Here is a 13,102-nt window from a genome sequence, read left to right as displayed (position 1 = left end):
AGTAGTTGCGTCGAAGTTCGCATTAAATTCAACGACTTGATCCGAACACCTAGTGAATAAATTCAAAGCTGACATTTTCATTTCTGTTCTTTCCGCAACAAACTACGAACTTACAAGCTCAGTAATCAAAAAATTTATTTGAATAACGGTTCCTAGAAAATGGCAGTATTCCGCGGAACAAATAGTGAAGAATGATTTCAGAGGAAAAAATTACGAATAACTGAAATTAAGTAATTTCACCAATAAATATAAGTATTTAATTTATTTGCTTAATTATGCGCACGAGATTAAATATTTTATTTTAATTGCCTACTTGGTTCGCTGCAAGTGTTGTACAAACAAGGATCCAATACGTATGTATGTACACGTATATTTGTATGATAAATGCAAGCAATGTATGTAAAGGCAAAATTTAATAGATGCATGTACTGAGACTATTGAGGTAGGTCAGTTTTGTATTAGGTCAACGACCACGAAAAAGGCACATAAAAAATTGAACAAATGTTGATATGTAATATCCCACTAGAACCTGAAGGGAGATCTCCCTATGTGAGGAATAAAAGAGTACTCCCCTTAACCTGATTTCTGAGCAATAAGGGAGATTTGTCCTTTATTACTCGTTTAGGAATCAAATAGGAGATCTCCTAAGCGAGCGACGAAATAATACTCCCCGAGGCATGATTTGGGAGCAATAAACGAGATTTGTCGGTTTTGTCCTCCTTTATTGCTCGCTTAGGGGCGTAATGAGAGATATCCTAAGCGAGCAATTAAAGAATGCTCTCTGATGCATGATTTGGGAGCAATAAGCGAGATTTGTTGGTTTTGTACTCCGTTATTACTCGTTTAGGATTAAAAAGTGATGTCTCCTAAGCGAGAAATCCAAGAGTCTTCTTTTTGATTGATAGGAGAGCAATACGCACCTCGTTCAAAAGAAATTTTGTGTTTTCGAAAAAATTTATCATAGAAAAAAAAAACAACAGAAAATATTTCTTATAGGCGCATAAGGAGGACACAATAATCTAATTTGGATAGCACACAGATTTTAATAAAAGTCCGTTGGTATGTACCTCAACTTTTGTTTAAATATTTTAAGCATTGTATTACTTACAAATATACCGTTAAATACCTTTCAGATTGCGCAAATTAGTGTTTGCATTTAAGAACCCCCGGGTTAATAAATAGCAAAATCTATTTGGCTAATTTAAAATGTTCGTTATCATTTCTCTCTTATTACTCCTATAGGAGGCTTTCGGGATGCCTCTAATGGGAGCACTCTCTTATTGCTCGTTCGGGAGGTATATGGGATGTTTTCTATGTGCACTCCCTTGTTGTCTTTTTGGGAGATTTCTGGGAGGTAACTATGGGAGTACTCCCGTATAGCTCCATTAGAAGGTTTGTGGGATGATACTTCTGTGTGTGCTCCCCGATTGCTCGTTTAGGAGGTAAAAGGGATTACTCCCCCTCCTAGGACATCCAATGTTAAAGGGAGTATACAAAATTACATGCTTATACACAGAAGCATAGGGAGCAATGGGGAGTATTCGTATACTCCCAAGGGAGTACTCACCGAGCAATCGTACGATGCTCCCAAGTTCTACTGGGATGGACTTATATTCAATATTGTAAATACACATAAACACACATATGCATATGCTTGCGCACTTTCATATATTTTCTACCTGATCAAATTTGAAGATCATCCAATGTCGAGTGCAAGACCTTAGCTCGGGTATGTAAGTTAATATGTATGTGCGAAACAAAATAATGAGAGACTGGAATAAATTGGAAGTATGTACGTTCTCGTATGCTATTTATGAGCAATTATCTAGTTATTTATGTATTGCACATATGTACTTATGTACGTACGTATTATGTACATGAGCACAAAAGAGCTAAAAACTATACTAATACCAAAAAATGTTTTGTGAGAACAAATTGGTAATATTACTACATCTATACATACATACATATATGTACAAAATCATATATTGAAGAAAGTGAAATTGGCGGGGAATTTAGATAACTTCAAAAATTGTATAACTCGGAAATAATCACTTTTGAATTTAAATAAGAAATGAAAGTTGAATGTCATGAGAGTATATGGGAAACAAATATTCAGACGAATTACGAAAAAACTCACTTTTTGTAAATGAAAGCTTCCACTCTCCAGTTTTCTGTTCTCGTGCATACATACGTCCGTGCTATTTTCTTTTTCACTTTGTGTAGTAATTTCCCTTACACATACCTTTTTATATATAAATTAGGTTTTACAGATATTTTTAAAAACGCCCGAATAATCAGCCCTAAGCACTCGTGAAATAAATATCGACTTTTGACGCACTATTTACTCTGGTTTTTTTCTCACTATTTTATTGAAATCACTACTTGCTCAACCAATATTTCACACGCACTTTGATTTGATGTATGTAAAAAAGGAAATACATATGTGGATGATAAAATTGCTTGTTGACAGAGTTCGACGGCTCGTTGGACCAAATCTCTGAGTGGCAACCCTCCTTTGTACGCCGGTGCAAACTCGCAACAAATATGACGTTTATAAAAGGTAGGAATAAAAGACGTAAAACGGTTATATTAGTAAAAAGACTAATTTTACTTTATTCTCAGGGCGGTTACAAGAAAGTACATCAAAGTGCGTAGGTTGCTGCTGCCTAGGTAGAACGGTCTGAAGCGCGAATGACTGATGTCAACGTAACTGATCAACTAAACTGCCCTCAAAAATCTGAGTTACATACTTATATAAGCATACAATATCGTAACGGAAACACCGGTTGCTTTTCGGTAGTTTGTCTCTTTGCAGCATACCACAGAGCCGAAAAGCAAGCCAGTGTTTCCCAACTGTTGAAGGCTTTTGGCTTTAACAAACACACTGTTGTGCTCTTGTGTGTATATGCGTATGTCTATTTGTACGCTTGCAAATTTGGTGTAATAAGTCAAACGTAAATTATGCTGCAATGGGATAGCGAGAGGGTAGGTGGGTATTTATGTATATGCCGAATATATGTAGGTATATGCATATGCGTTGCGTATGATCGTGAGATTGAGGTAATCGCATGAAAAGGAAATGGCATAAACAAAAAAATTACTGCAATTGCGCGCAAAAGAAATATTCTATATACATATGTTTATGCATGTATAAATATGTACGAATGTGGGGGTTGAAATTAGCAACTGCATAGAGAGTGCAGTTGATAGTTATTGAACTGGATTATGCTGGGATAGCAGAAGAATATGAGATCCAAATAAACAAAAATGAGCGGGATGACTGTCTCAAAGCGTATTTACTGGAGCAGCCCAAAGTTATGTTATTACTTATAACTTACATATTTATAAAACTGCGTTATATGTGGAAATAATGTTGAGCGGCAGATTTGCGTACGTATGTCTGTATGTACCAAAGGGATGACACACGTTGCTGGAGACACAGCTGTTGGGGTTAATGACCGGCTTGGAATGTTAGCTCGGACATCTAATGAGTGTAATGGGATTTGTTCTTCTATAGATATGTACGTATGTACATGCATATACATTTGATAAGCTTATATATCTGTATATATAGGGGTGTGGGTACTTATCGTCTTGTTGTTTGGTGCTCCCTCTGCTTGTTGGTATCGATGTTGTTAAGCGATCTCTCTGCTGCTGATCTGCTGTCCAGCTATTACAACGCTTTTTTTCTTTATTAGATTAGGTTTATTCGTGCTGTTGTTTTTTTTTGTGGGTGACTTCCAGAGCTGGGTCGTAATGATTCCTTTAGGAATTAAATTACTCCCAATTACAGATTACAAGGAATTGTAATTAGGAATCAATTCCTTCCGTCCACAGCAAAGGAATCGATTACTTTTTCAATTCCTTGAAGTAATTTCAAATGTAATTGGGTTTTTCTTTAATTCCATTACAAGGAATTTCATATTGTAATTGGAATAAATTACGTGCTAGTAATGTAATTTTTTTTCCAATTCCTTTGAAAGGAATTGAAAATGTAATTGATTTTTTTTCAATTCCATTACCTGGAATTGCAAGAGTACTTTAGTTTTTCCAATTACTCAAAGGAATTGTAAAAGTAATCGGGAAACTGAAAGTTCATTCACGAATATACAATGTGGAATTTTTGTTGTGGTCAAAGATTAAAATCGAAAGCACACATTGGACATCTTCTATGTATATCTATATATATATAAAAATGTTGTGTTCGTATGTCACGGTCATCAAAACCCGAGAACGGCTGAACCGATTTGAATAATATTTTTTTTATTATTCGGTATAATACCAGAACCAATGATATCGCAAAAATTTGGTGGGTTGCCACCTATTTTAAAATTTAATTAATTTAAAATCAATGAATTATTACAATATGGGTATTAAGTTAAAAAGGGTTTAAGAAAGATAACTGCTGGAAGTATTTTTGACGAGGGTGGCCTCCTATTTGAAAATTTAAACTCAGTCAAATTGTTAAAAAAAATGAAATATTGCCATGTGGGTGTCAAACTAAAGAGTTTTAAGAAGGCTTACTGCCGAAAATATGTTTGAGGAGGGTTGCCATCTGTTTGAAAATTTAACTAAATTACATTGATAAAATAAATAAAATATTACAATATGGGTATCAAATTAAAAAGGTTTGAGAAAGATAACTGTTGGAAATATTTGGAAATTGTAACTCAGTTAAATTGATAAAGTAAATGCAATGTTGGCATGTGGGTGTCAAACTAAAGAGTTTTAAAAAGGCTTACAGTCTACCATGAACACTTCCAGAAATATGCAATATGAAAAGTTCGGTTTATATGGGAGGTGCCACACGCCATTCTCCAACCATGCAAATTTTTCTCCATGAGTATGGAATTGGTCTTATATATGTATATAGATATCACCATACCCAGTTCTAGTCCTCTACCACAAATATATGCAGTTTGAAAAATTCGTTTTGTATGGGAGGTGCCACGCCCCCTTTCTATATCGAAACTTTTTTTAGCTATAACCATCCTTGGAAAGCCTGCAGTAGAATCCGGAATTTCAAAAAAATCGGTACGGCCTTTCTCGAGCTTTGCGAACAGAAAAAAACGCCTTTCAAAATATATATTAGTATAGACTAGCCAAACTCTGCTTGTTTTGCGGGTTAAAACACTACTACCGATGAAAATCGATGGATAAATAAACAAGTTTGCAAGGGTTAAGTGAAAGTGCAATAATTTTTTGTATGAAATACTAGCAGGAAATTTAACAAAGCTATTGCAATTCAACAGTAAAAAATTTTTTTTTATAAATTTTTCGATTACTTTTTAAATTACTTTGAGGAATGGAATTGGAAAAAAAATCAATTACATTTTCAATTCCTTTCAAAGGAATTGGAAAAAAAATTACATTTTCAATTCCTTTCAAAGGAATTGAAATAAAAGAAATTACATTACTAGCACGTAATTTATTCCAATTACAATATGAAATTCCTTGTAATGGAATTAAAGAAAAAAACAATTCCATTTGAAATTACTTCAAGGAATTGAAAAAGTAATCGATTCCTTTGCAGTGAACTAAAGGAATTGAATCCTAATTACAATTACTGAGGAATGTAATTGTAATTGTAATGTAATTGCATTTACCCAGCTCTGGTGACTTCGTTTATATTTTGTTGTAAATTTATTTTCTTATTTAGGTGCACCAAATATATTTCCAGTATAGATTCTGGGATTTGTTTTTGATTTCCTGTCACTTTTATTTTGCGAGTAGTTGGGAATATTGTTTTTTTTTATGTTGTTCTTAAGCGCTGATTATGCACTGCACATACGCAAGTTTCTTTAATAATCGCACGGAATGAGAAAATAAACTTTTGGGCCGCCAAAGCATTGATTTAATACGAAAATTTATTCGGTGCCGGCTCGTTTGAATGGCGCCGAAGGACCATGTTTAGGTTTCGGGTATTAATGAGACACAGTTTCTGCTTGGTATACTTTCAGTATGTATCATAAGTTTATTTACAATAATAGACGCAGTTCACAAACTGTATTCAATTTATTAAACAATGGTTGTTTATGTGACGCGTTTGCTTTGGCGGCTGATGAGCGAGTGGCTCAGCCTTGCTTCGGTGGTTAGTAACTGAGCCGCCAATCGTTGATTGCCAATGTTGCCATGTTTGGAAAAATTAAAGGATGCAATGCCATATGAATGTGGGTATGTAGTTCATGTCTTCAACAGTTATGTATTAAACAGTAAGATAATATTTCCGCATTCATTTAATAAACAACATCTGTATTACAAATAAGCGATTATTAATTTGCACGCCTCTCCTCTATGCCAGTAGTAATGGAGGCCAGAGCCCTAGATTTTCTTAATACAGCTGCTGCCTTTTGTTTTCTTTGACGCATCTTCTGAATATCTTTTTCGCGCTGTGGGATAACTTCTTTGGTTTCAAGAAGTCTCGGTGTACTTTTACTCATTTTGTGAGCCAAACATGAGGCACTTGTGCTTGGAATATCTACCACTATATTTGTCATTGCATCAGGGCCATTTGAATCCAGCTCCAATTGTTGCTGTGTTTTCGAAGCATCATTTTGTTTTTTGGTTCGACGGCTTCGTTTTGCAGGTTTGATGTCGATGATGTCAGATGTATCTGCCGCACTAGCCATAGTATCGATAGCTTTCTGAACACGTTTACTTATCTTTAATTCTCGAGGCTTAAGGGCACTCTTTATCGTAAAATAATTTCGAATACTAGCTTGCGTTTGCTTATCGTTCATTCTTTTTAACACGGGTTTAAGTACTGAATCCGTTTTTTTTGCTGTCCAGCCGAATACTCTTTTTGTAAAAGCGTATAAAGAGTCAACATCGGGATAACCCCACTGGAACGCGGCTTTACTATCATCAACTTTCGGAAACAAATAGGCTTCAACAACCTAAAATTTGGGCGTAACGTTAATTATTACGTATATTACGTTATTGTAAAATGTTTTAAATTTTTAATAAGCTTACTGCAGGACTAGGAAATCCTTCATTTAATTCGATGTTATTCAACTTTTTTCTAAGCTTAAGACATGTGGAGCTACCAACAGGCTGGCATAAATTCTTATGTACTTTTAACCAGTCTCGAAAACGGTATAACGTAGAAAGAACAGCATCAGTTGTGGTGTCATTTCTGGTACACGATTCTTGTGAATTTTTTGATTTCAATGAGAATGTTGCTAAGATTTCCAATGCTGTAACAGTACCTATTCCATGTATCCCTTAAATCAGCAGTAAATATATATTTTTTAGGAATTCGAAAAATGCAACTATATAATTCTCCTACCTGTTGTATAGTCACTGCCTACAAGGCAAGCTAGTTGTATCAATTGCTCGCGATCGCAGTTAAAGGTGTGTCTAATTTTATCGGCTTCAAACTTCAAAACGTGTTTATTTTGCTCAAAGAAGTTCTTATATACTGTTCTACCTCCGAATAGCCAGATGTCACTGTCATCAGTAATCGTGCCATTCGTTAAGTTTACTGATTCTAGGAAGGCACACTGTGCTTCGGCCTCCATTGGCGCTATAATATAGGGGACACCAAAAAGCTTCAGCAACTCCTGACATTCGGTGTGCATGTTATGGGTAATTGCGGTGCCCATTCGATCTTGGCGGTTACGTTCGTTTTCTAAATCTCTTCGTTCTTTGACTAAATCTGATGCCAGAGACTGAAGTTGTTCGGTAGTTTTTTGTTGTTTAAGAATACCAACAGCACTTTTTGGTACATCCTAAATAAAACATTTATTAATATATACATATTCACATTTTCTTAATAGGTTTTTCTACAAGTAAATACAGCTATGTTCAAAATAATAGCAGTGCCGCTTGATCATTCCTATGAAACAAGAAACTCAAGCGTTACACATAAATGATGCATATAAAAAGGTAAAAAAAGTAGATTCTGGGTATTTCCACAATATTTAAGATTTCAAATATTAAGAAATTAAGAAGTATTAGTTCGGGCCAAACCGAACTTTATATACCCGGCGAAGATATCAAATATCCTCGTTTTAATTTTCTCTAAACTAGTACCTTTGCAGGAATAACTGAGGTATTTTTCCCGATTTCAAACGTTTTCGATAATATGCTCAGTTATACTTAAGTTGTGTTTTCGTATTCTCCAGCAAAAATATCCAGTAACTTGCCAGTAACAAAATTTCGGAGAGTAATACTATGTCTCCATTGTGAGATTTAATGAAGATTTAGCCCTCTGACGAGATTTGACGTTAAACCTTTTGAGATTTACCATATAAAATTAAATCTCGAAAGGCAGTAGATTTAAGTTAAATCTTCGTCAAATCTTCAATAATATTGATCAATAAGTACAATTTGTTGGATGTGGCAACCACAAATTCACATGCCATAAGTCAAATGACATTTGTGTTTTCAGTATACAGTTGAGGACATTGAAATCTAGCCTATAATAAAAACATGAATTTTCGTATTTTTAGGGATTTTTATACTTTTGTTCGTTTGGGAGGAAAATTAGTAATACATATTTACATAACTTTGGTTGTAATAAATTAAGAAAATATTATTTTAAAAACTAAAAATTTAGAAGAAATGTTTTATAGTAATATCATGCAGAGTCTTCTCCGCTTTCTATAAGTCATTTACGCGCTGCGACAAAAAATTTATAAATTTCGGTAATGGTTCTGCTTCGATAACATTGCACCGAACATCCTCTAGAACTCAGTTCGTATTCATGATATGCCCAAGGCCCACGATTGGATTTTCGGTTCCCTCCTATGAATAAGAGATTTCTACACAAATCTTTCTTTCCGCAAATGTTTTTTACCGTTTTGATAATTTTTCTTAAATTCGGGAAAATGATTCGGAATATGGTACCATTCTTTCCACTTTCCAAACTATATATTATACATACATATTCACCACGAATAAGAAGCCAATAATATTCAGAATTCATATAATGAAATTCCGTTTGGTACCTTCCTTTTATCTGTCTGTATATCAATGTCCGCAACTGTATTTATAAAATCATACATAAGCAAACGTCAAATATTTAAAAATGTGAACGTCAAACATATCTCGTTGTGGTAATGGAGACGGTTGTGATTTATCAACTGGATTTATTAAATCTTAATGGATAAATCTCTCAATGGAGACATAGTATAAGCCAATATTTACTCCCAATGAGAGAAACATTCAAGAATGTACGAAAACGCAAAACCAGCAAGAAGTTGCAAGTTTTATGGACAGATGATTAATTTTTTTTTTCGTCGCAATTTTCCAAGAAAAATTGTATTTCCCATCTTAATATATATTTAAATAGGGTTATTTTGTCAATTGCAACACTAAAAGCACCACAAACAATTCTTTTGGTAATGTGAATTGCAATAAGCATCATGCCATCAGCTATTTTTCTTACTAGCGGATAGTTACTAGTAAAAATTTATTCAGTAAAAATGCAGTAAAACTTGTAAGTTCAGCTCTCATTTTTGCTCTCTCAATTCTCTCTCTTTTGCTGGTTTCTTGCAAGTTTTTCCGTACGAAAACGCCTTCCAGTAAAAACCAGTTAAATTAGTACTGGATTTTACTGGATAGTGCGTACGCGAACAGGGCCTTAATGATATAATCAGTGTTGCCAGAACTTTTTGGGCCGACCGGCTAGATTGGCAAAAAAAGCGGCTAAAAACGGCTAAAATGTTTTAGTGAAATTTCATATAGACTCTGGCAAAAAACGGCTAAAATGTTTTAGTGAGAATTCACATGCTTTATTTAAATAAATCGCAAGAAACGAAAGACTAGTTAACACCATTAATTTATATCNATATAATTGAACCAAGTTCGGTAGATATCGATAAAGTGGTTACCGCAATACACCTTGTACCAAAAAGTCTATAGACTTATTTATTATTAACAGATTGTAGTAAATATCAACTTGCAGTAAATTAGCGTCCACAGTTATTGAAATATCGGTGTTTTCGTATTTTTGAAATTTACCGTTATACGGGAGGCGGGTGTAATTTTCGTCCGATTTGAATATTTTTCAACGAGTTGCTTTTCCGTACTAAGGCTATTAAGTGCACCGAGTTTGGTGGAAATTTATAAATCGGTTACCGAAATTCACATTTGTGGTCATAAGTGGCCCCGCTACGCCCTTTATCCAAAAATGTATAACATAATTTTCTGCTAAGTGGTTATTGATTTTATGTGAGTTAGCTGCACTAGTTACTGATTTGTCGCAGTTTTCGTGTTTCTGTAAATTACCGTTATAAGGTAGGTGGGCGTGGCTATTGCCCGATTTCAAAGATTTTCAACAGATCTAAGCTAGACCCTAAGCAAGGAGAGTTTGGTGAGGATTGGTGTTTACGCTAGCCCCCTTCACCTTAAGTATGTTTATTGGTTAGAGAATTTCACTTGTAGATGTCGCTGTGATCTAAGCGGGAAGAGTTACTCGTTACTCGAGTTCCTTTTTCTCGAGTCCTGTTACTCGCCTCGGATGTTGGGTTTCGCCTTCTGCGATCACCCAACACTCTGCTTTTTTGGAAGAAAACTCCGAGAAAACAAGTAAGGTCCTCTAAAAACTCCTACATTGTATATATTTTTATTACAGCATTTTTTTATATACACATATATATGTATAATAAAGTGGCCGTTAGGCACTTATATATATACATATAATAGTGAAAAGTGTGAAGTGTTTCATTTCATTTTTGAGCGAATTTTTTGCGGTTTAATTCAACCTCGAAGGACTTTAGGGATTCGGCACCTCCTCGACCCTCGTTTGCCGCGGAATTCAAGAGGAATTCCCGGCCCCCATTTCACCCCGTCCCGAACATGGTCCTTCGAGCCGGATTGGCTTGAAGTTTTTCGTGGTTGACCCACATTTGCTTAAAAATAAAATAAAAGTGAAGAATTCGAACAATTTTCAAATATAAACATTTTTTGATGAACTGCCAAGTTGCTTTCATAAAGGAGAATTTTTATCGCGCCCCCCGTTAACACGTTTTTTATTTTCTTTTAGACGTCGAATCGTGTGCAATTAAACATATCTTAAAGTTTGTTATATTGCATTCATTGGTGAAACCCGCCACCAACTTTTGTTTTTTATTACATTCCTTGGTGAATTCCCCACCAATTTGACGTTTCCGAACGCACCCAAAAAAAACTAAAATAAAAATAACCAAGAAATAAATTTTAAGCGACCTCTTTGCGAAAACGCGTGTTTTTTTGTGTTTTCTTTTGGGAAAATGCGCAAGTAATACGTTTCTTGCCGAAAATTATTTCATTTTACGCGTGAAATACGTACAACCCCACTAATTAGCAAACGTTGCTAAAACGCATTTTTCCCTTGTGCTTGTGGGTAAATACAAGCAAAACAGTGTCAAAAGCAACCTTAAAAGCCCCGGTAAGTTGCCATAAATCTCGTTGGAGTGGTTTTCCAACCATTTGGAGCTGGAGTGGAGCAAAGGGCGTCAAGTGGCCCCACCGACTGGAGTACCACCAGCAAAATAAATTTTGAACGAGCGGCTGCATACTAAGTATCTGAAGTAGTAAGTAGATTTGTAATACTAATTGGGTTTATTTGTAGAAACGAAGCAGCTAACAAGTGTTGAGGCAGTTGCAAAACCCAAAGCAGCAGCAACTGCAACCAAAAGTTTGCCAGCGCTCCAGCAGCAGCAACTGTAACCAAAAATTTGCCAGCGCTCCACCAGCAGCAACTGCAACTACAAACACAACAAGGCCCCCACCAAGTGGTCCACCGCGATAGCAAGTTCGCAACAACAAGGCCCCACCAAGTGGTCCACCGCGATAGCAAGTTCGCAGCAGCAAGGCCCCCACCAAGTGGTCCACCGCGAAAGCAAGTTCGCGACAACAAGGCCCCCACCAAGTGGTCCACCGCGATAGCAAGTTCGCGACAACAAGGCCCCCACCAAGAGGTCCACCGCGATAGCAAGTTCGCAACAACAAGTGGCCCACCGCGGGAAAACAGCCCCATTAGTGGCCAACAGAGTAAGCTGCAAGATAAGGTAAGGTGAGGAAATTGCATAAGGCCGTGCGTGACTACCATATACACCCCTTATATATACATACATATATTAAAAAAAAAACATATTTCCGTAAATAAACGGTATCGAAGTACGTATAAAACGTTTTTCGCGAAATTCGACCGGTAAAGTGGTGGAAGAATAACGGGAATTCTTTTGGAATACCGTATCCACACACCGTTGTGTTTTTATATAAAAAAAAGTGAAATTGTGGCACGAATTGCGGAACTCAGAGTCCGTTACGAAAAGGTGTTTTTTGTTTTGTGTTGTGAGCAAAAATCAAACTAAGTCGTCGAAGTTTCGACAACCTCAATTCTTGAATTTTGTATAGCTTCTTTGTAGTTGTATAAATTAAATAAATACTTTCTACAAATTTTTTCTGAGTTTTTCTACAGTTTTACGTTCTATACCGCGCCACCTTTATTAAAGTGTTTGACGTGATTTTTAAAATATTGAGAAAAAGTGGTTGAGGCAGAAGGCCCATATACGGACCACATTATATAGATTTTTTTCACATAAGAATCCCTCAGGTTGTGCGGTACACTGAGAGAAAACTCTTTTGATATAAGCTTAGTACAAATAACACGTGGAATTTTGAGAGCCATAATAAAGTTTTTTTTTGCTTGACTTAATAAATAAAACTTAAATGGAATATAGTTTGTGTATATTAACTGGATTTTAAAATTTATTAAAGAAAGTGTATAGAGAAGTTTGCGATAGTTTTATTTGTCGTCGGTGTTTATAATTCGCATTAATTGTAAATTCCCCCGAGGTTCTGTGATACAATTGACGTTTGTTTAAATTTCTCGTTTTAATTAAATTAATTTATAGTACGTTGTTTTGTCAATTTTTTGACGTCGTTGTCGATAATTTGCGAAAATAGAAATTTACCCCGAGGCTCAGTGGTACAATTGACGTTTGTTTTTAAATTTTTCGTTTTAATTAAATTAATTTTCAAAAGATGGCCAATGTTAATGATTTTTCGCGGGCGTGTGATGCATTGTTGGAATTCGAAGCGGCCTTCAACAACATGCCGTGTAGCAGCCATTCCATTTTTTCGCTGGAGATCCAAAAGGAGGAACTGA

At 35.5% G+C, this 13,102-nt stretch overlaps 1 protein-coding gene across 1 annotated transcript in view; it reads right to left on the bottom strand.

Moving 5' to 3' along the window:
• Window positions 1-1,616: 1,616 nt before the first annotated feature.
• The window catches only part of LOC108358143 (DNA repair protein complementing XP-G cells homolog), a 78,341-nt gene continuing 66,855 nt past the window's right edge, over window positions 1,617-13,102 (bottom strand). The window contains exons 2-5 of the mRNA XM_017609316.1: window positions 7,292-7,733; window positions 6,976-7,226; window positions 5,610-6,899; window positions 1,617-3,749 (exon numbers count right to left, since the gene is read on the bottom strand). Coding sequence (XP_017464805.1) covers window positions 6,276-6,899; window positions 6,976-7,226; window positions 7,292-7,733 — 1,317 coding nt within the window. The 3' untranslated portion in view covers window positions 1,617-3,749; window positions 5,610-6,275. The remainder of the gene's footprint in view (window positions 3,750-5,609; window positions 6,900-6,975; window positions 7,227-7,291; window positions 7,734-13,102) is intronic.

The sequence above is a fragment of the Rhagoletis zephyria genome, unplaced genomic scaffold (genome assembly GCF_001687245.7).
Source record: "Rhagoletis zephyria isolate East Lansing unplaced genomic scaffold, Rhagoletis_zephyria_1.1 Rzeph_scaffold_00214, whole genome shotgun sequence".
In the NCBI taxonomy this organism is placed as follows: Eukaryota; Metazoa; Arthropoda; class Insecta; order Diptera; family Tephritidae; genus Rhagoletis; species Rhagoletis zephyria.
This window is presented reverse-complemented; position numbering and strand designations above follow the sequence as displayed.